The 26853-nt window shown below is 41.0% G+C and overlaps 1 protein-coding gene across 8 annotated transcripts in view; it reads right to left on the bottom strand.

The window, feature by feature from the left end:
• ASPH (aspartate beta-hydroxylase) overlaps nt 1-26853 on the bottom strand; it is a 185143-nt gene that overhangs the window by 14823 nt on the left and 143467 nt on the right. For all 8 annotated transcript variants that reach the window (XM_025265354.3, XM_045162814.1, XM_044928743.2 and 5 more), the window contains 4 exons: nt 26118-26216; nt 22156-22245; nt 17397-17534; nt 3733-3868 (listed from right to left, as the gene is read on the bottom strand). In XM_025265354.3, coding sequence (XP_025121139.3) covers nt 3733-3868; nt 17397-17534; nt 22156-22245; nt 26118-26216 — 463 coding nt within the window. The remainder of the gene's footprint in view (nt 1-3732; nt 3869-17396; nt 17535-22155; nt 22246-26117; nt 26217-26853) is intronic.

Genomic DNA, 26853 nt, shown 5'->3' with positions numbered 1-26853 from the left:
AAGACCCTGATGCTGGGAAAGATTGAAGGCAGGAGGAGAAGGGGATAACAGAGGACTAGACGGTTGGACGGCATCAATGATTCAATGGACATGAGTTTGAGCAAGCTCGGGGAGATGGTGAAGGACAGGGAAGCCTGGCGTGCTACAGTTCATGGATCTGCAAAGAGTCAGACATGACTGAGAGACTGAACAACAATTCATGCAGCCGAGGTTTTTAAAGGTCTTGGGTTGTAGCTCTCTGAACTTTCAAGGCTCTACTGCTGGGATGACAATAGGTTCGTCTTGACAACTCTGATCAGTTGACAGTGGCTACCTAGAATTGTCCAGGTAGCCACTGTCAGCTGATCAGTGTGTTGAGAAGAATTCAGAGGTTCACCTTGAGTTCACCCAGAAAGGCTCTTGGGATCAGGTAGTACTGTCTTCCATGGGCTCTGGAAAACAAAAGGACTGCGCATGTGTGGCATATTTGCTAATTGTATGTTTTACTATTCATCGTCGTAGCAATAAATGAACAAAACAGATGTTCTGTGACACCCACATAGCAATTTGAAAGCATCCGTGGGGAAAAATTCATATGTATATTTGTTGATTCTGTCTTTTTTTCTCTAACTCAAAAAAGCTGATCATTTAAAAGGGAATACTGAAGCTCTGATACTCTGGCCACCTGATGTGAACGAAGAGCTGACTCACTGGAAAAACCCCTTGTGCTGCTAAAGACTGAAAGCAAAACGAGAAGGAGGCGGCAGAGGATGAGATGGTTGGATGGCATCATCAACTCAATGGGCATGAATTTGAGCAAACTCCAGGAGATAGTGGAGGACAGAGGAGTCTAGTGTGCTGCAGTCCATGGGGTCGCAAAGAGTGGGACACAGTGAGTGAAAAACAACAACATACTTTAGAACTGACTGGGCTGCTTAGAGACCTTTTGTGATTCCCACTTACATATGGATGGAAACCAAGCTTGAAGCCACAGCTTCAAGGTCTTCAAATATCTAGTAGCATCCTTTCCTAACTAGACTAGACAACCTCAAAATCTCTACTAAGTCAGATCCTATGGGCCTCTTGTCCAGACCTGAGCTCTCAGTGTTGCTAAGCAACAGCCCTACTGCCTCCCTCCCCACATTTTCTTGACCCCTCTGTCTCTAGGCCGACAGGGGATCTTCCTTCATGGACGCCATCCTGCTTCTATGCAAGCTATGTTACTGGATGCCATCAAAAGTCCTTAAACTGTGCATTTATTTCCAGAAAATACTGGATTCCTCCCAGAAGACTGGAACCACAAATGAAAGACTACACAGAACCTTAATAAAACTTCCTAAAAGAGAAACTATTTTATGATCAAAAAATAAAACTAGAATTAATTTCTAATTAATTGACTGCACTGATTGAAAAATGGATATGTATAGAATACACATACACTTCTAAATTATTTTGGATCAAAATGGAAATCAAGATAAAATGAAGTCTTTTGGGGGGGAATAATACAAGTGAAAATACACATTATAGCTTAAGGAAAGTAGTCAAAACTTTGAATCAGCTTTGAATCAAAGCCAGAGATCAGTCCATAGTCTTTTTTTTTTTTTTTTTTTTTTTAGTCCATAGTCTTAAATGCTTTTATTAATGAAGAAGAATGAAAATAAATTTTCTAAGAAGTTCCAATTGAAAAGTTACCAAAAAACCAATAAAATAAATAACAAAAGAACAAGAGGAGGAATAAAAATATAAAATCAGAAATTAGAAAATAATTAAAATAAGGTGAGATGTAACTTGAATTTTTTTAAAAGAAATAATAGATTACTCTGTCAAACTTAAGAAAAAAGAAGGAATATGCAAATTCCATTCAGTGGGAAGAAGGATTTAACAAAGATAACAAGGAAGTAAAGAGTACTTTAAGAAATTACTCTAATTCATGGAAAATTAGGTATAATAAAAATATATGAAAATGTGTAAGTTAATAGATATTGTATGGTTCCACTTATATGAATTGTTTTGTCTAAAGTAGTCAAATTCATAGACACAGAAAGTGCACAGGTGGTTGCCAAGGGCTGAGTTTTGCAAGGTGAAATAGTTCCAGAGATTGGTTGTCCAAAAATATGAATATACTTGACTGTACTGAATGTACACTTAAAAACAGATGAGGTGCTAAATTTTTAAGTTATGTGTATTTTGCTACAGTTGAAAATTTTTAAAAAATACACCCAAACATTAAAAGTCAAACCAAATAATTTGGTTGCCACCAACCAAACTGTCTCCATTATTTATTTCCTTTTGTTTAATGTTCTTATATGCCCTACAATGCTTTGCGTATTTCAATTTATTAAAGCACATGGCTTTAGCAGAGAGTATGGTTCCCAAAAATTACCTCCAGGATGCGCACGATTCTGAAGCCTTATTCTAGGAAACTCAGTAGGTACTATGAAGCATGAGATGTGAATGGAATGGAGGCATCAGATGAACTGGTGAACGCTTACAGCCAACAGAATCGATTCATTTAGTGAGATGCCTATAGACAAAAATTAGCATGCTGTTCACATATTAACCTTACTATGGCTCTGCTTAAAAAAATCTTGTTGGAAAAAAGCTGACAGAGTCACTTGAAGTCCTGTGATCTCTCTTCTTATGGACATTTCCCTGAAAATATTACTGAAGTTGTTCTTCTTTCTCTGACATGTAAACCTTCGTATGCTGAAAGCATATAACACAAAGGATGGTGCTTATTTGTCTCACAGTATAAACCACCCTCTACTTTATTTTCTGCAGCTAAAGGTGTGAGACACGTGCTGGTTAGTCTTCAGAATGGATTTACTTTTGTACAGCTATTGTTAACCCAGGTGAATTTGAATTTTCAAGAGAGTTGGAGAGTGCTTTAAAGATAAAATTCAATGCTTCTCATTTTGAGGACAGATTGATATTAACTCATTGGACACACACAGAGTGGGGTGTGTACCTGGGCCTGGGTTCAGCTCAGGGAATGGTATGTTGACTGTGAACCCCTTCCTGTTCTTTTTGTTTTAATTTCCTTTTGGCTGCACTGTGTCTTCACTGCTCTGCTCAGCTTTTCTCTAGCTGTGGTGAGTGAGGGCTACTCCCTAGTTGCGGTGCGCGTGCTTCTCGTTGCGGCGGCTTGTCTTGCTGCGGAGCCCAAGCTCAAGTGCGGGCTTCAGTAGTTGCAGCAAAGGGACTTAGTTGCTCTGCAACATGTGAGATCTTCTTGGACCAGAGATCATCGAACTCATCTCCCCTGCATTGGCAGGCGGATTCTCAGTCACTGGGTGACCAGGGAAGTCCCTTGTTCCTATTCTTGATGAGCTCAGACACTAGCTTTTACTGAGTTGTCCCTCTGGTGTTCATCATCCCTAACAGCTCTCATGTTGGGATGCGTTTCCATGGGACAGGGGCAAAGGAGGCCCAAGGAAGCTCTTTTCTAAGGTACCCATGGTGGGCTTTTCAGTTACATCTATACAGTAGGACTACTCTTTGTAACATATCATTAAACAGGAAAGACCAGGAAAACCCAAACACATTATATATCCAAATACAACATATGCATATATAAAACTATGAATTTGCATGCACACACACACACATAAATGAGTGTTCATACATTTTAAGACGCAATGAACAGATTTTGATAATCTGGGTTTCCCAGGCTCTGTGAAGTATTCCCAGAAGGGCCCCGTCCCACCTTTTCCCATCAGGTCACAGAGAATGATCAGGAAATCAGGCGCTCACCTTGCTGCCACAGCGTAAACTGACTCCAGTCACCCTTTTCCCTCAGGTTCTCATCTTCAGGCAGGAAGAGGCCGTGGGTTCTATCCATCGCTGCAAGGCCTTCATCTCTGATTAACTTCCAGTTTCTTTCTAAGGACTACAGAGAAGATTCTGGACTGAAAATATGCCTAGTAATACACCTTAGAGTGACATTCAGCTTTTTGTTTGTTTGTCTGATTAATAAATAATGAAAATTTCCCTCTCGTCTAGATTTGTTGTTGTTTAGTGGCTAAGTTGTGTCTGACTCTTTGTGACTCCATGGACTGTAGCCCGCCAGGCTCCTCTGTCCGTGGGATTCTCCAGGTAAGAATACTGGAGTGAGTCACCATGCCCTCCTCCAGGGGTATCTTCCTAACTCAGGGGTTGAACCCATGTCTCTTAAGTCTACCTGCATTCGCAGGCAGGTTCTTTACCACTAGCATCACCTGGGAAGCCCATCCAAGACATTCACCCCATCCTGAATGCACCTAAATCGCCAAGACTCCCTGCAGCTATTGTAACTTGTTCAAGCTATGAGATGAATCTGTCGATTCTTGTTAAACTGCCACACTGACGGCAGAATTGCTGCTCTAACACATGGAACTACTTTTCAAATGAGGCCATTGGTGGGTGCCTCATACGTCAGGCTCTTCCTCTCTGCCCTCTTGGTATTTTAGAATCTTCTTTCATTTCTTGTGAAAGCTGATTTTAGGGGCATCTTTGGAAAGAGCTGATCTTTTGTTCCTAAAATAGGGCATGAAGCCCTAGGGAAAATGTTAAAGTGATTACATCACTAAATACAAATTTTTAAAATTTCCTTAAGAGCACGCTGTCTTTTACATGTGAAGTGTCATTCCACCCACTCCTGCCTCCTCTCCCCAGGGTCCCCCTAGGCTGAGAGACTTTTCCATGAGCAGTAGTGACTTAAATTTTTTTTTCTTGTTTGCACAGAGGCGCTGGATGACAGACTCAAGGCTGAAAGGAGCAAAGGGGTGCATGGTCTCCCAGTTGGTCCCCAACTGGAAACACTCCAGTGGAGTTGGTCCCCAACTGGAAACACTCCAGTGGCAGCAACACTGACTCCTCAATCTGCTGAGCAAATGCTGCACGGACGTTGACTTTTTTCCTTCATTTATTTATCATGAAACAGCCACTCAGCATGTTCTCTCTAGAGCTCAGTACTTGGAGGTAGAATCTGACAACTGGAAGGATCTGCATTGTGGGTGTTGTGGCGACTTCTGTCTTGAGGGATGACAGGGGACTTGGACAGTGACTGAGTCTAGGGACTCACAGTCTAGCGCCAGAAACTGGCACTGTGGTCCCCCCGCCCATCACCTCTGGGGCATCTGTGGAAGAAGGTGGTCAGACTGCAGAGGGCTCGGGGCCCTGCCCCGCCCTGGGGCAGCAGGGTGGCCATGGGTCCCCACTGTGATGTTGAGGACAGACACTGGACAAGGTACTGGTGGAACAAGGTGCTCCCTGACTGGGTATTGGGCACACCTCAACGGGAGCGCACATCTGATGGCTGGGGAAAACTGGGCTAACCAGAGACTACACAGTTCTACACGGTGACTTGATGAAAAACACAGAGAACAGAACCATCACGATCCCCTACGTGTTCATCAGAGCCACTTTTTCTAGCAAAGTAATTATTGTGCTTGAAGGTGGCTCAGTGGTAAAGAATCCACCTGCCAAGGCAGGAGACACAAGAGACGTGGGTTTGATCCCTGGTTCAGGAAGATCCCCTGGAGTAGGAAATGGCAAGCCACTCCAGTGTTCTTGCCTGGCGAATCCCATGGACAGAGGAGCCTGGAGGGCTACAGTCCATGGGGTTGCACAGAGTTGGACACAACTGAGCAATTAAGCAAGCATGCTTAATGAATGCACTTGGGAATGTTTTTTGGTTTTGGAAAGACACCAAAATGAGTCTATTTTTTGGCATGGGGGGAGGGAACCTGGAATGGGTCCTGGGAATGGCATTTTCAAGCACAAACCAAGGTACCACACTGTAAAAATTTAATGGTTACAGGAATTAAAGGCCAAATAAAATTTTTTCTTGTGTGCATGCACCAGCAACATAGAGAGAGATAGAACAAAGGAAGAGGTGGGGAGTGAGACAGGGGAGGGAGGAAGGACAAGGAAAAGGAGAAGGAGGGGGAGAAAAGAGGAGAAATGTATCTTTTCTGTAATAGTATCATTAGTCTTCTGACTTGGCATATAACTCAATTTTTTAGGAAATTCCAACAGGAACCTGAAGGCTTGCACAGAGCAGGCCATGCCTACATTCTCCTCTGAAATATTACTTTCTTGACCCTACATTCATTCATTTTGTAAAACTGAAAAGAGAGACTCATAGCATTGGTATTTGGGTTGGTTGCCCAGAAGACAGCAGCTTCTGATTCACATTTTTTCCTCTGACTACACAGACTTTAGCAAACAGAGATGTTTTTTTTCACAATGCTTCGTGGCCTCATAAACCCGTCATCAGCACTTGCCTTTCAGTTAAACCTCAGCTATATTGGGCACTCCACTCAACTATAAATGGACTTCCCAGTTTCAAGCCTCATTAATCCCACCCTGCGCAGCCAGCTCTCCTTAATCCTCCCCGTCCTTCCAGTGCATGCCGGTTGTGCATGCCGGTTTCCTTTTTCTGCAGTTATTCTGCTCACTCCACTTAGATGGCATACTTTTTTCTTCAACATCAAATTAGATGAAGTCCCATTTTTAAAGACTTCTCCTAACACTGATTTCTTGCAGAAAGCCTTTAGAGGTGCAAACTAAAGCCAAACTAATTCTTAACTATTTCACTTGCTATGTTCATTCTATCAAGAAATACACATTTTTAAGCAGTGAAATATTACTACAAGTTTTATCATGAAAGCAGCAGTCTCTTACTCAAGTTTTCTCAACTCTTCGAGTCCAGTCCCCAGCTAAGTGCTTTAAATATTTTTTTCTTAGTTTTACCTGCTTCCATCTAAATAACATATTTATATTGCTATCTCTTGATTTATTAATTCTAGACTTTATCACTCATTTTCTACCAGGGAAGGGAACAAATTTGATGTCTTCTTTTTCTTCTTCTCCATCTAGCAATTCAGGTCATTTCACAAACCTTTCACACATTTGAGTAAACTCCCATTTGAGTTTTATTGAGTTGTAACAAATATACTTCATTTCACATGCAGCATATATAAATTCTGCCTCCTTTCCTTTGGCTTGATTTTCTAACGCCCTTAACACTGCTTCTTCTTTATGGCCCCCAAAGTGTGCTGTAAAACCTCTTGATACTATGCTACCTTTTGCCAAAACATCATATAAGCTCTTTCTCTGAAGATACCCTAGAGCAGCCATCTGCTTTGCTCTGCTCTGAACTGGGTGGTGTCTGGGCTTGCTGGACCGCTGTCATCAAGGAACTACTCTTGACTTCTGCCCAGTATGAGGCTCCCTAATTACTCAATTCTAATCTGAATAAAGGATTATGTGTGTTCCTGAGAAAGGACACACACTGCAGGTAAAACTGAATTTCTAAAAATATCTGGTTATTCTTTTTTTTTAAATTTCATTGAAAGTACAGTTGATTTACAATGTTGCATTAATTTCTTCTGTATAGCAAAGTGATTCAGTTATACATATATATATATATGTTCTTTTCCGTTATGGTTTATCACAAGATATTGAATATAGTTGTCTGTGTTATACAGTAGGATCTTGCTGTTTGTCCATCCTATATATAATAGTTTTCATCTGCTAATCCCAACAACCCAATCTTCCCCTCCCCTAAACCCCCTCCCCATGAACAACCACAAATTTGTTCTCTATGTCCGGGTCTGTTTCTGTTTCATAGATATATTTGTGTCATTTTTTTAGATTCCACAGATAAGTGATATCCTATGGTATTGGTCATTCTCTTTTTAACTTATCGGAAGAAGCACAAGCTGAAATCAAGATTGCCGGGAGAAATATCAATAACCTCAGATATGCAGATGACACCACCCTTATGGCAGAAAGTGAAGAGGAACTCAAAAGCCTTGATGAAAGTGAAAGTGGAGATTGAATAAGTTGGCTTAAAGCTCAACATTCAGAAAACGAAGATCATGGCATCTGGTCCCATCACTTCATGGGAAATAGATGGAGAAACAGTGGAAATAGTGTCAGACTTTATTCTTTTGGGCTCCAAAATCACTGCAGATGGTGATTGCAGCCATGAAATTAAAAGACACTTAATCCTTGGAAGGAAAGTTATGACCAACCTAGATAGCATATTCAAAAGCAGAGACATTACTTTGCCAACAAAGGTCCATCTAGTCAAGGCTATGGTTTTTCCAGTGGTCATGTATGGATGTGAGAGTTGGACTGTGAAGAAAGCTGAGTGCCAAAGAATTGATGCTTTTGAACTGTGGTGTTGGAGAAGACTCTTGACAGTCCCTTGGACTGCAAGGAGATCCAACCAGTCCATTCTGAAGGAGATCAGCCCTGGGATTTCTTTGGAGGGAATGATGCTGAAGCTGAAACTCCAGTACTTTGGCCACCTCATGAGAAGAGTTGACTCATTGGAAAAGACTCTGATGCTGGGAGGGATTGGGGGCAGGAGGAGAAGGGGACGACAGAGGATGAGATGGCTGGATGGCATCACTGACTCGATGGATGTGACTCTGAGTGAACTCCGGGTATTGGTGATAGACAGGGAGGCCTGGTGTGCTGCGATTCATGGGGTCGCAAAGAGTCAGACACGACTGAGCGACTGAACTGAACTGAACTGAATTGAAGTTGTTCTTACACTTGATTGAAGGCTTGACTATGTACAGGATTCTAGCCAGTGAATAATTTCTAGGTAAGCTTTTGGACGGCAAAGAGTTCAAACCAGTCAATCCTAAAGGAAATAAGATTTTGAACATTCATTGGAAGGACTGATGCTGAAGCTGAAGCTCCAATACTTTGGCCACCTGATGTGAAAAGCTGACTTGTTGGAAAAGACCCTGATGCTGGAAAAGATTGAGGGCAGGAGAAGAAGGGGGTGACAAAGGATGAGATGATTGGATGGCATCACGGACCCAATGGACATGAATTTGAGCAAACTCCAGGAGGTAGTGAAGGACAGGGAAGCCCGGCCTGCTGCAGTCCATAGGGTCACAAGGAGTCGGCTACAACTTAGCGACTGAACAACAACAGGTTTGGTTTCTTTTGAATCCTCTCTCCCCAGCTTGTGGATGGCTACTTTCTGTGTTCTTATATGGTCTTTCTTCTGTGTGCTCAGACATTCCTGTGTGTCCAAATTTCCTTTTCTAATAAAGATACTAGTCATATCAGATTAGGGCTCACCCTAATGGCCTCATTTTAACTTTATGTCCTTAAAGGTCCTATTTCCTAGTACAGTTATATTCGTGGGAATAGGAATTCAATATATAAGTTTGAGGGGACACAGTTCAACGTGTAACATTAATGCAGATTCAGGTTAAAACTGGACCCAGCTGACAAAGCCAACAGCAGATGGGAGGGGATCAGTACGCCAGTAAATCTATGGCAGCAAAACAAAACATAGTCATGGAAAAAATCAGAAAGAGATACATGTTTAACATGTGGACAAAACACAATACAAGATAAGCCTAAGCAAGGTTAGGTAAGTAACTACGGGCAAACGCAGACACTGGCAGAAGTCCCAGGGTTGTTTGTACCTTGAAAAGTCCTGACTCCAAACTGAGAGAAGGCAAGTGATCCAAGACTATTCCAGGCCAAGTTTCCACATTAAATCAGAGTTAGAATGAATTGATAACAGTGGTTCATTAGTAAAATGTATACCCTTTTTACCTAATTGTCTAAGACATGTTTGTTAGTTAACTGTTTTAGGAATTCCAGATCTGATTTTTTAGAGATAAAGTCAGCTTACTTAAATCTTGGCTAAAACATGCCTATACTTTATACCGTGATGAAAGGACATGGGTAGCAGTGTCCTCTGCCTTTGAGAGAACATAGCAGGGTAGAGGGGCAGCCCCCTCAGTGCTGAGCTGAAGTTATGAAATCCAAGGAAACACCATAGGAAGTGCAATGCTCCCACAGCAAACTGATTTTAATAAAATCTTGGGAAATTAGTAGCATTGACGAAGCAATCTCGTGCTGGTTCCTAACGCATTTTAATCAGATCTCCAGTTTTTCAAGTTCAAATATAAAAATAAAGGAAAACATCTGACATTTCCTATTGGGAAATAAACAAACACCAGTCAAATGAGAAAAGCCTGTTTATTCAGAGCTTGCTGGAGCAAGGGAGTCTGCCACCATCACCTGTGTCTGGGCATGGGAAAACTTTCTAGTGAAAAAGGGAAGGTTTCAGGGAGGGAAGCCCTGATCGGAGGCTGTTGGCCTGGGGAAGCTGTAGGCAGGCTTAACAGGAGTGAAGTCACTCAGTCGTGTCCGACTCTTTGCGACCCCACAGACTGTAGCCTACCAGGCTCTTCCATCCATGGGATTTTCCAGGCAATAGTACTGGAATGGGTTGCCATTTCCTTCTCCAGGGGATCTTCCTGACCCAGGGATCGAACCCGGGTCTCCTGCATTGTAGACAGACGCTTTACCGTCTGAGCCTGTTCTAGTGATTGGTTGTTGTTCAGTCTCTAAGTCATATCTGATTCTTTGCTCGCTAGGCTCCTCTGTCCATAGAATTTCTCAGGCAAGAACACTGGAGTGGGTTGCCATTTTCTTCTTCAGGGAACCTTCCCAACCCAGGATCAAACCTGGCAGGTGGATTCCTAATCACTGAGCCACCAGGGAAGCCCTAGTGATTGGTGTGTGTCTTAGTCACTCAGTTGTGTCCAACTCTTTGCAACCCCACAGCTCCTCTGTCCATAGAATTTCTCAGGCAAGAACACTGGGTGGGTTGCCATTCCCTTCTCCAGGGGATCTTCGCAACCCAAGGATCAAACCTGGGTCTCCTGCATTGCAGGTAGATTCTTTACCATCTGAGACACAAGTGATTGGTTAGGGGAGCATATTTGACTTTCTCTGGTTGGTGCCAGGTTGGAAATGGGGACAAAAATTAGGAGAGCTGCCAGTTATTAATCAAGTCCTGGATATTTGGGCAGAATGATAACAGAAGTTACTGTTTGGCTTCCAAGATTGTCACTGGAGATAATAATCTGGCTTGCTGCCATCTGGTTCACAGTAGGCTGGCCTCCTGGGTTATTTATTATAGAAAAGGGGTTGGTTTCCCTGGCAGTTTGCCGCAGATGGTGGGTTGATTCCATTTCTATAAATGGCTTGGTCATCGCCCTTCTGTATATTCAGTCTCTCATTATCTTTACCAAAGGAAAAGGATGACATAAAGTATCGGGTACAGGGCAAGAGAAGAGTCTTGGAGGACTGAACTTCACTCTTTCTAAAAGTGGGAGGAAAAGAGTTTCTTCTCCTCGAAGCAAGGAGAAAAGGTCGTCCAGGTTGCCAGGAGAGACAGCCAGCCCGAGGTCTTCAAGGACTCAGAGAGCCCTCTGCTCTAGTCCAGACTGGCAGGGACACCAGCCAACGTCCGCAGTCAGGAGAAGGTAAAGGGGAAATAACGTTCTGTTGTCCCGTCTCTGCTCTACCTACAAGAACAGTGCACCCCGCTGTGTCCTGAGGGAGTAAAAACCCCAAAGTCCTTAATCTCAAGGGGCTGCAAATCAGACAGAGAGACTCTCTGTTTATATAAAACAAACCACTGATAAACAGATAAGCACATAATCTATTATGTATACGTGCACACGTATCTTTAACACATCGATCAGTATGTATGTATGTTAAGATATGGATCATGATGTACTTGATCAAAAATTTTGAAACTGCAAATGTTGTACTAACCTCCAGATGTGGCTTGCAATGGAGTGCCCTGGACTGTAAGTCAAACACTGTACTGGAAGGAGGATCAGAGACAAAGCCAATTTTTCGGCATTTGTAAAAAACTGAAAAGGGGGCTTCCCCGGTGGCTCAGTGGTGAAGAATCCACCTGCAATGTAGGAGACGTGAGTGTGATCCCTGGGTTGGGAAGATCTCCTGGAGGAGGACACTGCAACCCTCTCCAGTATTCTTGCCTGGAGAATCCCATGGACAGAGGAGCCTGCATCTGGAGGGTGAAATCTTAACCACTGGACAGCCAGAAAGGTCCTTCAAAGAATTTCAAACATGTCATCTTTTTTATGTTGCCATAACTGGCATCACATGCCCTTCTCTAACCTTAGCAGCGTGTTGGCTCTCAGTAAGGGCTCACGTTTAAACCCACATGGAAACATCCTTGATGGTGGGGTTTTGTTGTGTTTTACTTTTGCACCTTGTAGGAGAGGAGGAACTGAGGCAATTATTTCACATTTGGAGAGAAAGAAACTGAGTCTCAGGTGGGCAAAATGACTTTTCCAAGGAGTCAGAGCAGAGAGCAAAGCTACTCTGTTTCTGAAGTCTCCCTTTAAATCACACAGCCGTCAAATTCTGTAAATTCTCTGCACTCCCTGGTCATTTTGTCGTCATTTTCAGTGAAAATACCTTCGGAATTCAAAAGCGTAAAGTCTGATTTAGAAAAACAGGATTAAACTATTATAGTAATCTTTAGGAACTGCTTTCAGAACTCCTTTCTACTATGATACTTACTTCTCTATAAAATTGATAATCCTCTTACTTTACAGCTTAATTTCACTGTAAATCTGACACTTTTGCTTCTGTCTCAATCCAATTTATTTCAAAAGCAGTTCAGTGAAAGTATTTCAAATATTGAATCACACAGATACAAATGTTGAACCACTAATGTACTCCCGTATTAGTTTTTAATTTTGTCCAGATGGCATTATTCATACACAATGGACTTCTTAATTAATAAAAGCCATAGTCTGAGGGAATGCCAGGAAGAGTATCATTTTAATCAGTCATTCTTAGGCAGTGTCCCACCACTGGCAGGTTTTACGGGCACGTCTCCAACTGTAAGAAAACTACAGTATGAAGAAGGAAAACTTGTCTGTGATGCTATGTATTCACATCAGAGCAGGTGCTTTGAAAATCGCAGAAAAAGGATGTAAGAATTTCCCCTGTTTCCAGTGATGAATGCACAGTTAGGTAGCAGGGAATAAAATAGAAAAGGGTTATTCTGAACTATGGTTTTCAGTTGCTATTGGCTCTCATTGCTTTCTCTATGTTATAACAGTGATTTCAAAGCACATATGTTTCCATCTAAATAAATCGGATCAAAAAGTTAATCTTAAAAAAAAAAAAAAGGAGCAAAATTCTTAAGTAGGGTGGCTTTTGTCTTACTGGAAGAGATTTCTTTTCCCTTTTCTATTTATAATCTAGAAACACATTAATCTATTTTTGTTTCAATTTCTATGTTAAATACCTCCAAGCCACTTAGGGTTTTCATATTTGTTATCTGGGCAAAAAATTACTCAGTTTTAATGAACATATACCTAAAAGAAAAAGCTCTACTGGGCTGTTTTTCTCTCAATTTTTTTCATGGAGCTACACAGCCTCTTAACACCCCTGGTGCACAGAATTGCCAAATTGCCAGCTACACAATAAGGCAAACAATGACAATTCAACACAACGGAAAAACACAGATGATACATTTTGCTGAACATTGTCCTGTGCCTTCAACAAAATTGCACTCTACAGCTCACTGGAACATACAATGAGAATAATTTAAATGAAAATGTGCGATGCGTGGCAGTTAACTGTTACCTAAGAGTGAGAATCTGGGTAATTATTCTAAAAGGATCTTGGCCAAACATGGCAGCTATCCCATCTAAAAGGTTTCCAGCTTACAGTATGAATGCCTGGGTGATGATTCATGATCCATAATAGTCACGTCTGTGATTTGAAAACGGAAGAAAATCTTGATGAGCAAGTGTTTGTCAACTAAGTGGTCTTGGCCCCTGGGTTCCCTCACATAGAAGGTTCTGCCTTGTCACGGTCCTCACTGGCAAATGGTCACTTGAAACTACTTCTTTTTTTTAAAGTTTCAACATGTACAATATTAATATTTCTGCAAATAAAGGTAGTTTGCAAAGTCAAGCTAACTTTACAATCACAAAGCACAGGCTGACTGAGATTCTATGTCACTGCGGACCCTGTGATTAATGCCCAGGACTGGCTTTTCTTTTCCTCTTAGTGAAGCAGAGCTTGAAATAGGCAGGGCTGAAATCAAACCCAGAGAAATGGAATTTTGAAATAAAGACTTAATTGGCTAAAAGAATAACATGAGACACAAGAGCAGACCTCAGTGACTTAGAGGGTATAGTGGCAGGGACCCGAGGAAAAGGAGATCTCAGTCCCAGTCCCAGCTCTGACTTATTTTTTTGGCTGCACCGTGTGCCATGCAAGCTCTTAGTCGCAGCATGTGGGATCTACTTCCCTGACCAGGGATCAAACTTATGCCCCCTGCACTGGGAGCACAGAGTCTTAGCCACTGGATCTCCAAGGAAGTCCCCTAGCCCTGACTTATTAAATATAAGACCTTGGGCAAATTTCTTAACTTCTCTAGTCCTTATTTACTCAAATATAAGTGGGTACAATCATGCCCATCTTAAAGAGTAAAGGTTAGAAATATTATATACAAAAGTGCTCAGCACATGGATTACAGATCAGATTTCATATAGGTTAGCTGTTATGTTGTTATTTCAATAGTATATAAAATTTCAAAATTGGCTCTCTGATATTTCTTAGAAACTAGAAAATATTTCCCTATGAAAACAAGTTAATACATAAATTAAAATTATAAATCATCACAATAATGAATGTTTATAGAGCACTTCCTACTTGTTAAATAAACAGCCATGGAACAAGCACTATTTCCACAGGCACTTTGCACAATGAAAGTGAAGCATGAAGAAGTGTTGTTCACTGTCACAGAGCTAGTAGGGAAAGAGATCAAAAATTCAAAACCAGGGAGCGTGGCTATGGAGGAGATGCTCTAAACTGCTTCACTGTATTGCCATCCACAGAGGACTAGATATATATAATATTCTATTATATGTAAAAATGGAATATTACTCAGCCACAGAAAAGAATAAAAATTCTGACATTTGCAGCAACATGTATGGACCTAGAAAGTATCATACATAGTGAAATAAATCAGAGAAAGATAAATACTCTGTGTTATCACTTATGTGTGGAACACACAAAAAAGAAATGAATATAACAAAACAGAAACAGACTCACAGATGCAGAAAACAAACTAATGGGGAGAGGGGAGCAAGAGGGGCAAGATGGGAATATGGCACCAAGAGATATAAACCACTATGTATAAAATAGGCAACAAGGATATACTGTATAGCATAAGGAATTATAGCCGTTATCCTGTAATAACTTCATGGAGTACAAACTGTAAACATATTGAATCACTATATTGTATACTTGAAGCTAACATAATATTGTAAATATACTTCAATAGAAAACAAAACAAACAAAACCAGGCAGTATGCCTATGGAGCGGATGCTCTAACCTCACTGTTTTACCTTAATGTAGGTTAATTAAGTTAGGTATTCATCAACCCCCAGAAACCTCTTTACTTTTTTAACATATTTGAACTACAATGTATATATCACAGCTTCTCATTTCTTAACATATTTATTGAGACATAACTCACATACCAGAAAATTTGCTCAATTAACTTTTTACAACCCAGTGGGTTTCAGTATATTCTCAGAGTCATGAGCCATAAACATGGTCTAATTTTATACCATTTCCATAACTCCTTACGCATGAGCAATCACTCACCCTCAGGCCCTCTTCCTGGCTATCACCAATCTACTTCCTTTCTCTATTGATTTGTCTGTCTGGACAGTTCACATAGGGGCTTCCCTGATGGCTCAGCAGGTAAAAATCTGCCTGCAATGCAGGAGACACAGGAGACATGGGTTCAACCCCTAGGTTGGGAAGATCCCCTGGAGAAGGAAATGGCAACCCACTCCAGCATTCTTGCCTGAAAAATTCCATGGACAGAGGAGCCTAGTGGGCTATAATCTGTGGGGTTGCAAAGAGTCAGACATGACCAAGTCACACACACACACACACACACACACACACACACAGAGTTCAAATAGGTAGCATTATGTCATACACAGTTCATTTATGTTGCACCACGAATCTTGGTACTTCTTCCTTTTTTATTGCCATGGTGTAATATATCATACTTTGTTTATTCTTTCATTCATCCTTTAGATGGACCTTTGGGTTGTTTCTACTTTTTTATACTCTAAATAATGCTCCTCTGAATACTTAGGTGCACATTTCCATATGGATATATGTTTGCATTTCTCTTGGGTATACACCTAGGAGTAGAATTGCTAGGCTGTAACTCTGTGTTTAATGTTTTGAGGAACTGCCAACTGTTGTCTAAATGGCTGCACCCCTTTGCATTCCCATCAGCAAGGGCATGGGGGCAAGATATTATCTCAGCTCAGTTACATCAGATGTCTGAAAGGGTGAAGCCATTTGTTGCTCAGATCACTCCTACATTTGGAACCTGCGAGATCTCATGGGGTCGGCCAACCTTCGTGGTCTCACCCTGGGAGGCACTTTCATATGATGTGATAATGGACTGGACTCTTTATTATTAGTGACAATGTGGTCTAGTGAATTGCCATGTCTGTTAAATGTTAAGACCCTTTTGTTAGAAGGGATCGGTCTGTGGTCAAAATTCAGGGGGTGGCTTCAGATAATATAAGAACTTTATCTAGTCTTTGTTTCCAGTTCTTGGCAAAACCTTCCAAAATCCATGGAATTTCTTAAATAATGGAATGACCTTTGTCATTCCCTGGTGGCTCAGATGGTAAAGAATCTGCCTGTAATGAGGAGACCTGAGTTTGATCCCTGGGTTGGGAAGATCCCCTAGAGAAGGAAATGGCAACCCACTCCAGTATTTTTGCCTGGAGCATTCCATGGACAGAGGAGGCTGGTGGGCTTCAGTTCATGGAATTGCAAAGAGTTGGACATGACTGAGAGACTAACACTTTCTCACTTTGTCATTAATAAAGAGTCTCAAAAGAGCACACTTGAATTTACGCTAATGAGGCGACTTAGTGTGGGGCACCAGATGGCCCCAGGAAGGGGCTGGTCACCAGAAAGATGACGTGACTAGGTTGGAAATTTCAGCTCCACCCATCCCTGGAAGGGACTTGGGTGCTGTTGATTAAGCTCCATAAACACTGGTGAACCACAAGATCTGATGTACTTGTGGGTGGGTGTGCCTGTCCACAGGCCAGGACGGGTAGTACCCCAGTTCCACGAGGACAGAAGTTCCTGCACTTGGATCCTTCCCCTTCCACACCTCACCTTGTGTATCTCTTCATCTGCTGTTCATCTGTTTCCTTGATAATATCCTTTATAATAAACTTTCAAGCACAAGTAAATGTTCTGAGTTCTGTGAGCCACCCAACACAAAACTCTTTGGGGTGCTCCGTAAGTTTTAAGAGTGTAAAGTGGTCCTAAATTGAAAATTCTGAAAACTGTTCTTCAACAAATGTCTCTCTTCACCATCTAACCTGAACTCTTGTCTGATGGGATGAAAAGATTTGCTTTGTGCTGTTTTATGCATATGCCCCTGGAAAGAAAATCTATCTCCACCTGAATATTCCTTTGCTTGAGATTCCATCTCTGAATTTTGAGGAGGAAGCAGACAAGGACTTGCGAAGATAGCACTCACCTTCACTAACTCGGTGTAGCCGGTCTCCTTGGGGGTCCACCACGGCTGGGCTTTCAGTCCCTGCACGTTGTACAGTGAGCGCTGCCACACGGAGGCAAAGTGGCCCCTCTGGTGCCCCAGCTCGTACCACCGATATGCCTGGAAAATTGGAAAGATTGAACTCCAAATGAGGCAGTCTTATAAATAACCTAAAGTCACTAAAACACGGTACGACTTTGTGACAATACATAAAGAGCTTGCTAGTCAAGTGCCCCAATCTGTTAAACACTGGCAAAAATACTGTTATTTGATTGGGTTTTTGATTAGGACCTATTATTTTAAATAAATGTGTGTATTTTATTTTCACTCCTAGGCCATAAGCTCTCTGGACACAGGACTCACACTGCACTCAGTCGGATCTCCTCAGAGTGTCCAGCAGAGTCTAGGACTTTGTTCAGTGGATAAATCATTGAAGATACAAAAGGGGACTCTGTTTATATTTCAGTTTTCATTTCTTAAATTCTATTTCTATGTTTCTTTTGAAAGGAAAGGAGTATATTTTCACCATTTTTTTTTTTTTTACAGATACCTGCTTTTACTGATTTGGGATGCTAAAAAGGACAGCATTTTTTCCCCCACCACGCCTGGTGGCATGCCGGATCTTAGTTCCCAGACCACGGTTTGAACCTGTCTGTCCCCTGCAGTGGAAGCGTGGTGTCCTAACTGCTGGACTGCTAGGCAAGCCCCGGACAGCATCTTCTTTTCACATGAAGTGTTCCCTGTCACATGAAGAAGAAGACTGCCCCAGGGGAACGGAGTATAAACCCTCCATTAAAGAAGCAGACGAAAGAAAATAATATTCTGAGTTGGCAATAAATAGAGTGATAGTCCACATTAGATTTTTTAAGAAGGGAAATTTTGTTCCGAGTAATTTTTATCCCTGCCATAAGGGATAACATTTGCGGCTGTAGGCTGTAACACGATACAGCTTGACTCCAAGAAGACTAACTAGTCTTTACAGGGTCGGCTGGCTGCAGTCTGCGGCTCCATGCGTCCCCTTCAAATGATGCCTGAACCATATGCTCTCCTGGGGCCTCCCCACACAGCCCTGCGCCCAGCACACCCCATTGTCTTTAGACTGGAAGACAATTCTAGGATTGTGCTTAATGGTCGCCCCCCTTCTATTATCTGAATTCTGATCTAATGATTGCTTTCAAAGAGTGATTTCAAATACACATCTTGATCAATGAAAACAGGCAGTTAATATCAAGCAGATTAAGAAGACAGGAATATTTTCATCAAACTCCATCTTACTTTAGATGTAAGAAATAATAACTCTTAGAAACGTCTTTAAAAATTCATAGGCCAAAATTTCATTGGTTAGAAGTCGAGAACCATCTCTATTTTCAGTAACACCACTTTTCAGCTCATGACTAGCTTTTGCACAAGTACTTTCATTTGATCTTTTCTATAACTCCAAAAGTTCCATTTTACAAATGCTCAAATTGAGATTTAAAAAGACTAAACATGAAGAACAATCGCCCAGGGCATCTGGCAACTTATTCCACTCTCTCTCTGTCTCTCTGTCATTTAAAAAGAAACTGTCACAAGTGATCTTCTTGTGTAATTATCTTTCTCAATATTATCTCAAACTAAGAATATATGTACTAATCACTCATATGTATTCCTTGAAAGACATGTAAATGGTAACCATAAAGTAATTTCTTTAAACATGGCTCACAGTAGTCTGATTTTAAAAATATAGCATTTTACCTTTGAAATTAAATTGACTATTTTATTTATTTTTGTCCAATTTAAATTTAGTTAATTTTTCAGTGTTAAAGTGAACAACCATGTTAATTACAACAGATGATTTTTTGGAAATTCTTCTTATTTTTTTTTAATCATCAGAAATTCATTTTAAGGACATAGTGTTAGAATAGTGAGAAAGAAATTAGTGGAGTTAGAGGTCTTAGATTTCGTTTACTCAGCATGCTGGGTGCCTGGGCAAGACATTGTATTTATAGGGCTTGCTCAAGTATCTGTAAGAGCTTTTCTGACACTCAAAGTTGGTACTAGTGCATCAAACATGGCCCTTGACCTTATACCCCTCTGCCATTTAATTTTTTTTTAGCTGCTCAGCTTGGAGATCTTAGTTCCCCGATCAGGGATTGAACCAATGCCCCCTGAAGTGGAAGTGCGGAGTCTTAACCACTGGACTGCCAAGGAAGTCCTCTCTCTCACCCCCCACCATTTAACTCTTAGAGAAACAAAACTATGAAATGATATATTAGTCATTAAAAAAAAATTATCTCCAATTATATAGGGGACATAGTGAATTTAGCTAGATTTTAAATTTTTTCATTTTTAATTGGAGTGTAGTTGCTTTACAATGTTGTGTTGGTTTCTCCTATACAACAATGTGAATCAGCTATAAGTATACAGACATCCCCTTCTTCTTGAGCCTCCCTCCCAGCGCCCACCCCAATTCACCCATCTAGGTCATCACAGAGCACCGAGCTGGGCCCCCCCTGTTAAACAGCTGCTTCCCACTAGTCATCTATTTTATACATGGTGGTGTATATATATCAACAGTACTCTTTCAGTTCATCCCACCTTCTTCTTTCCCCCACTGTATTCACAAGTCAATTCTGTGTCTCTATTCCTGTCCTGCAAATAGGTGCATCAGAACCATTTTTCTAGATTCCATATTTATATATGCATTAATGAGGATTCCTTGGTAGTTCAGTGGTAAAGAATCCTCCTGCCAATGCAAGAGACTCAGGGTCAATCCCTGAGTTGGAAAGATCTCCTGGAGGAGGAAATGGCACCTGACTCCAGTATTCTTGCCTGGAGAATTCCATGGACAGAGGAGCCTGGTGGTCTACAGTCTATGGGGTCAAAAAGAGTCAGACACGACTGAGCAAGAAATACTTTCGCCTTACTTTCATACTCTATTTGTTTCTATGCGGGCTTTTTAAATTCAAGAACTGTGCTATTCCTTGCATTTTAATAATAATTAAGCTGAAAGCACAATCCCATAGGTTCAAATTGCAAGCTCCTAACAATGTGTAGTAGTGAATTGTTTGCCCTTGAAGTGAAGGCTGTTTTCATCTAAGATGTGAGACTAAATCACAGACTTGTTTTATCTGTCTTTGCCCTGGACCATAAGATGTTCAAAGGTAAATTAATTAGTGATGATTACATTTATAGTAATCAGATATGAACATTTATCCTGTTAGATACTGTTGCAAAGTCTTTTGTATCCTTCTCATTCAAAGGAAGTACCAGGAATTTACATCTTAAGAGAATGAAGGAAAACAAAAGTGACTGCTAATCAGCAATTTCTTCCCCCTTCTTTCTCTTCTTCTTTCATTTCTCATTTTATTCCAGTTGATTGATTGGTAGATCAGAGGGAAAAGGTACAGATACACAGAAATAGATAGAGAAAACAGTGTTAGTCATCCAAATTTCTGTTACCCCAAATTGGGTCGTCTCTTTAGCTGGCAATTACCCCATTACAAAATCCTTTGCTCCAACGAACCCTCAATTGTCCAAATAGTACCAAGTTCTTATTAGCTTTAGAAACCAGAAGTTACGTTACCCTCAGATGTCACCTTATTATTGATATATAAATGAAATGCATGGTTACAAAAATCCAGGGTCCCTGACTCTAATGAGAGCCCAGCATAGGGCCATGGCATGGTGCAGGACAGCCTAGCAATGTTGTGTGAACCACAGCGGATGGCGAGAGTTTGGGGATTTACATCGTATGATGCCATCATTAATGACCAAATGTTATACTAAAGAAGCCGACACTGAACTCAGAAAAAAGGAATAATGATAAAAGAAAACATGTGATTTGTTTTAGGTGCTATATTTTCTGTGTCAGTACTGGTTATTATTATAGCTATAGATGTTCATCTTAAACTTGGTATTAAATATTTCAGAAAGTAATTACACAATTAACCACCAGGTTCAGTCTGCTTAATAATCAGTTGGATAAAGACTTCATTCTAAAAATAACTACTTTTAAAATTCCAAAATGACATAAATCTAGGCTTCCTTGGTAGCTCAGCTGGTAAAGAATCATCCTGCAATGCAGGAGACCCTGGTTTGATTCCTGGATCGGGAAGATACCCTGGAGAAGGGATAGGCTACTCACTCCAGTATTTTCCCCTGGTAGCTCAGATGGTAAAAATTTCGCCTGCAATGTGGGAGACCTGGGTTCAATCCCCAGGTTAGGAAGATCCTCTGGAGAAGGAAATGGCAACTCACTACAGTATTCTTGCCTGGAGATTCCCATGTACAAAGGAGCCTGGCAGTCCATGGGTTCACAGAGTAGGACGCGATTGAGCTGCTAAGCACAGCACAGGCAAATTATAAAAATATCTTAAAAGATATTTAAACAATTTCAAGGACATCTCTTCATTTCATAAATTTAAAAATATTTTTTCAAGGCAATATCTGTCTCTATAGATACACACACAGATGTAAAAACAGGCACACATATACATGCACACAAACAGACACACACACACGCACACTAATTTAGAGGCTACTCTTGTGATTATTCAGATACCTTATTGAAAGAAATTATAAAAGTCAAATCCCAAAATTTTTTCATAGTAGGAATTGTTAGGCTGTTACAAAAAGTTTAAACCACATTCAAAAGTTTATGCTCAAAACATTTCAGTTGTAACTGTCTCAGAGAAATCATTGCCCTCCCCCTCTTTATCTTCTGTTAAAGAGAACAAAAAGCTCAGGAATGCACTATTACCTCTTTGTTTCCAACTCTCTGCATGGCATCCCCCAGGTGAAAATAAAATCTCCCATCATCAGTACCAGGATCCCCAGATTCTATTCCTTCCTGTAGAAAGGACAGTGTTAGTATTTGTGAAAGAATTAGATACTAGACTTATTAATCCATTGACCTACTAAATCTTTTCTAAGAACCAGAAAATCATCTCAGTATTGTTGTTGTTCAGTCTCCCGGTCGTGTCTGACTCTTTGCAACCCCATGGACTGCAGCACCTCAGGCCTCCCTGTCCCTCATCATCTCTCAGAGTTTGCCCAAGTTCATGTCCTTTGCATTGATGATGCCATCCAGCCATCTCATCCTCTGACACCCTCTTCTTCTCCTGCTCTCATTCTTTTCCAGCATTAGGGACTTTTTCCAATGAGTCGTCTGTTTGCATCAGGTGGTCAAAGTATTAGAGCTTCAGCTTCAGCATCAGTCCTTCCAGTGAATATTCAAGGTTGATCTCCCTTAAAATTGACTGGTTTGACCTCCTTGCTGTCCAAGACACTTTCAGGAGTCTTCTCCAGCAACACAGTTCGAAGGCATCAATTTGGCAATTAGGTTACTGGTCAATATTTACAATGCAAAAGCAAAAGGAGGTGATAAAGTTCAATGTAACAATGCATTCATCATCAATTAACAGTGGAATAGCCCATTAAGTTACCAGGATGCTTTGTGAAGTGTCTCTGCGGGAACAATTGTATTTCAATATCCCAAAGAATTTCTCTTACTGAGTTTCTATCACATTTATTTTGTTCTCCAGATCTGACCACATGTCATCTAGAGACTTTTTTTTCCCCTGAACCAAAATGTTTAGTTGCTCATAGATGTTTGAAATGATAGGGACCCACCCAAATGCAAATAATATTTTTTTCCACTCAAGGCAAACGTGTCCTCACTTTTCAATGAAATCATTTACAGAACACATGATAGGATTAAAGCCAGTTGGAATCTTTGAAAATATAATTTTATTAAACAACTCTCATCCTAAAACACTCAGCTGATTTCTATCCCCACTGTCCACAAAAGAACTGAAATTTAAATTTATGTAAAAACAAAAAAGAGAGAATATTAAAGCAAGAGAATGAATTTAGAAAAGCAAAAGAAGCTCAAAGATAAAACGTATTTCAATGTCTAAAAGTCTGCATCTTTGAGGATTCTTCATAAGAAGCCCATTATCTTTTACTCGGGTGAAATTGTATGCACATAAGGGTGGAGAACAGCAGCACAGAACAGAAGCATCACTCCGGTGGGGAGAGTTGTGGTCCGGGGTTCTTGACTGACAGATGTTCAGGTAAACATCATTGTTCGTTAACTAACCAACCCTGCCCTCTACTTCCTCATCTCTGTGCCAGGAGAGTACTGTTAGGTCCTTATGATGTCAAAGGAAATTTAAGAGGAATATTTTATATCAGAGAAGACTACGTGCCCACAGGATCATGGCAGGGAATGGGCAGCTTGCTGAAGTCCCATGACAATCAAGACAGGCTGGGGGGTGGGGTGTATGCCCACCTCAAGGGGGCACCACTGCTCAGCTCCTGTGCGAGATGTGGGTCACATGTGACCTTTCCAGAGAAATCAGAAATTTGCTTGATTATATAAAATCCTTCAGATTTTCAACTAAGGCAAGCAGTTAAAAATTTTTTTAAGAGAATTACATTGGCCAAATAGAACATGCAAGCTACTTGTAATCAGTGGGTCACTATTTGGGATCTCTGACCAAAGTCATATGAAGGAAATAGATCACAAAAGTGGATCATAAAAGTGTTACTTTATGTTTATAGGTATATAGCCTGCCAACATCCACTGGATCATGGAAAAAGCAAGAGAGTTCCAGAAAAACATCTATTTCTGCTTGGAATACCAGACCACCTGATCTGCCTCTTGAGAAATTTGTATGCAGGTCAGGAAGCAACAGTCAGAACTGGACATGGAACAACAGACTGGTTCCAAATAGGAAAAGGAGTTCGTCAAGGCTGTATATTGTCACCCTGTTTATTTAACTTATATGCAGACTACATCATGAGAAACGCTGGACTGGAAGAAGCACAAGCTGGAATCAAGATTGCCGGGAGAAATATCAATAACCTCAGATATGCAGATGACACCAGCCTTATGGCAGAAAGTGAAGAAGAACTAAAGAGCCTCTTGATGAAAGTGAAAGTGGAGAGTGAAAAAGTTGGCTTAAAGCTCAACATTCAGAAAACGAAGATCATGGCATCCGGTCCCATCACTTCATGGGAAATAGATGGGGAAACCGTGGAAATAGTGTCAGACTTTATTTTTCTGGGCTCCAAAATCACTACAGATGGTGACTGCAGCCATGAAATTAAAAGACACTTACTCCTTGGAAGGAAAGTTATGACCAATCTAGATAGCATATTGAAAAGCAGAGACATTACTTTGCCAACAAAGGTCCGTCTAGTCAAGGCTATGGTTTTTCCTGTGGTCATGTATGGATGTGAGAGTTGGTCTGTGAAGAAAGCTGAGCGCCGAAGAATTGATGCTTTTGAACTGTGGTGTTGGAGAAGACTCTTGAGAGTCCCTTGGACTGCAAGGAGATCCAACCAGTCCATTATGAAGGAGATCAGCCCTGGGATTTCTTTGGAGGGAATGATGCTGAAGCTGAAACTCCAGTACTTTGGCCACCTCATGTGAAGAGTTGACTCATTGGAAAAGACTCTGATGTTGGGAGGGATTGGGGGCAGGAGGAGAAGGGGACAACAGAGGATGAGATGGCTGGATGGCATCACTGACTCAATGGACGTGAGTCTAAGTGAACTGCGGGAGTTGGTGATGGACAGGGAGGCCTGGTGTGCTGCGATTCATGGGGTCGCAAAGAGTCGGACATGACTAAGCGACTGAACAGAACTGAATTGAATCAGCTACCTGGCTGATATGGTAGCACTAGCTAGTGTTACAGGCTTCCCCGGTGGTTCAGATGGTGAAGAATCTGCCTGCAATGTGGGAGACCCAGGTTCGATCCTGGTGTCAGGAAGATCTCCGGGAGAAGCAAATGGCTACTCACTCCAGTATTCTTTCCTGGTCTCCAGGACAGAAGAGCCTGGCAGGCTACAGTCCACGGGGTGGCAAAGAGTTGGACACAACTGAGCGACTAACACCTTCACTTCCACTTTTTCAGCTGGTGTTACTATTTAAATTACAAATAAAAAATTCAGTTCCTCAGTGATATTAGCCAGATTTTAGATGCTCAACAGTCACAAGTGGTTAGTGGCTACCACATGAGAAAATACAAATAAAGACCTTTATGGCAGAAAGTTCTGTTGGTCAGCCCTGAGCCAGACCACATGTGATCCCGGTGAACTGACGAGGATTCTGTTTTTATGTGAACAGAAAATGACAACACGCTTTATTCTGAATCTTTCAGGCTATCAGGCTTTTGGGGATTGGATTTACTCAGTCTGCATTTGTTACCTCATTTTGTGTAGGTTTCCATGAAACCTGTTCAAAGTAGTTTCAATGTATAATTAAATTGCAAAAGGAACAGTTAATTCATTATTGACTGGGGACTTTTTGCTGAAACGAATGCCTTTGGCTGGCAATTTGCTATGTAAGTGAAAACTGAAACATCTCCAGTCAATAATGTTTGGGTAACAAAAGACATATTCATATGTTTCTGGTTGATAATGTGTTAATGCATTGTCCATATTTTAAAATATTTTATCAATTAATAACTACTTCAGTTTTAGGAAGTTCTTCAAAATCTTTTCCAAATAATTTCTGCTCATAACACTTCAAATCTGACACCCTCGATTAAGATGAAGGTCCATACTGCCTGTGAATGTCATCATCTGAACGTGTATACTTTGGTGTTGAAACGGGTCAGTAGTGCATGCCAGTCAATCTACAATACATAATCAAGGGTGTCCAAATGACTCAAAGGGATCAGAAGAGGGAAAGAGAGGAAGGGAGGGAGTTACCTTCAGATAGGGGATGCTCTCAGCAATCTTGTTCTGTGCCTTCAGGATAAAGCCATAATGCACTTTAGCAAAACCGTCATTAGGTGTCACGCTCAGAACCTAAACTCAAAAAAAAAAAAAAAAAAAACCTATTGCGATGGACTGTGAATTCTAGAAATGTTTTAATTAACTTTGCTGTGCTTGGACTGGATTATGATGCTATAGCTTAAAATGCAATAGTGTTTTTTTCTCATTGCAATACATTAGGCTTAAATGGCCCCATTTCCCCTCAACTCAAAATGTTCACTGCAAAATGTTTTCCAAGAATGAAAAAATGAATGAAAAGGCAATGACCATTAAAGCATTGCTCTAACAATACCAATTTTATGACTTCAATATTTTTTTTAATGATCAGGGAAAGACTGCTTTAAATTAGCTCTATTTAAAGTCAACTCTGAATGGTTATCATATATTTCTTTACATATATGTTTTATGGGCTTCTTTGGTGGGTCAGATGGTAAAGAATCTGCTTGCAATGCAGGAGACTTGGGTACGATCCCTGGGTTGGGAAAATCCCCTGGAGGAGGGCACAGCAACCCACTCTAGTAATATTGCCTGGAGAATTACATGGACAGAGGAACCTACCTATTGGACTACCATCCATGGGGGTCACAAAAAGAGTCAGACACGAAAGTGAGTAAGTGAAAGTGACTAACACTTTCACTTTTGCGTGCAGCTGCTCTAGGACTCTCCTCTC

Source organism: Bubalus bubalis, chromosome 15 (assembly GCF_019923935.1).
Source record: "Bubalus bubalis isolate 160015118507 breed Murrah chromosome 15, NDDB_SH_1, whole genome shotgun sequence".
In the NCBI taxonomy this organism is placed as follows: Eukaryota; Metazoa; Chordata; class Mammalia; order Artiodactyla; family Bovidae; genus Bubalus; species Bubalus bubalis.
Note: the sequence above shows the minus strand (reverse complement) of the source record. Positions and strands in the feature narration are given on the sequence as shown.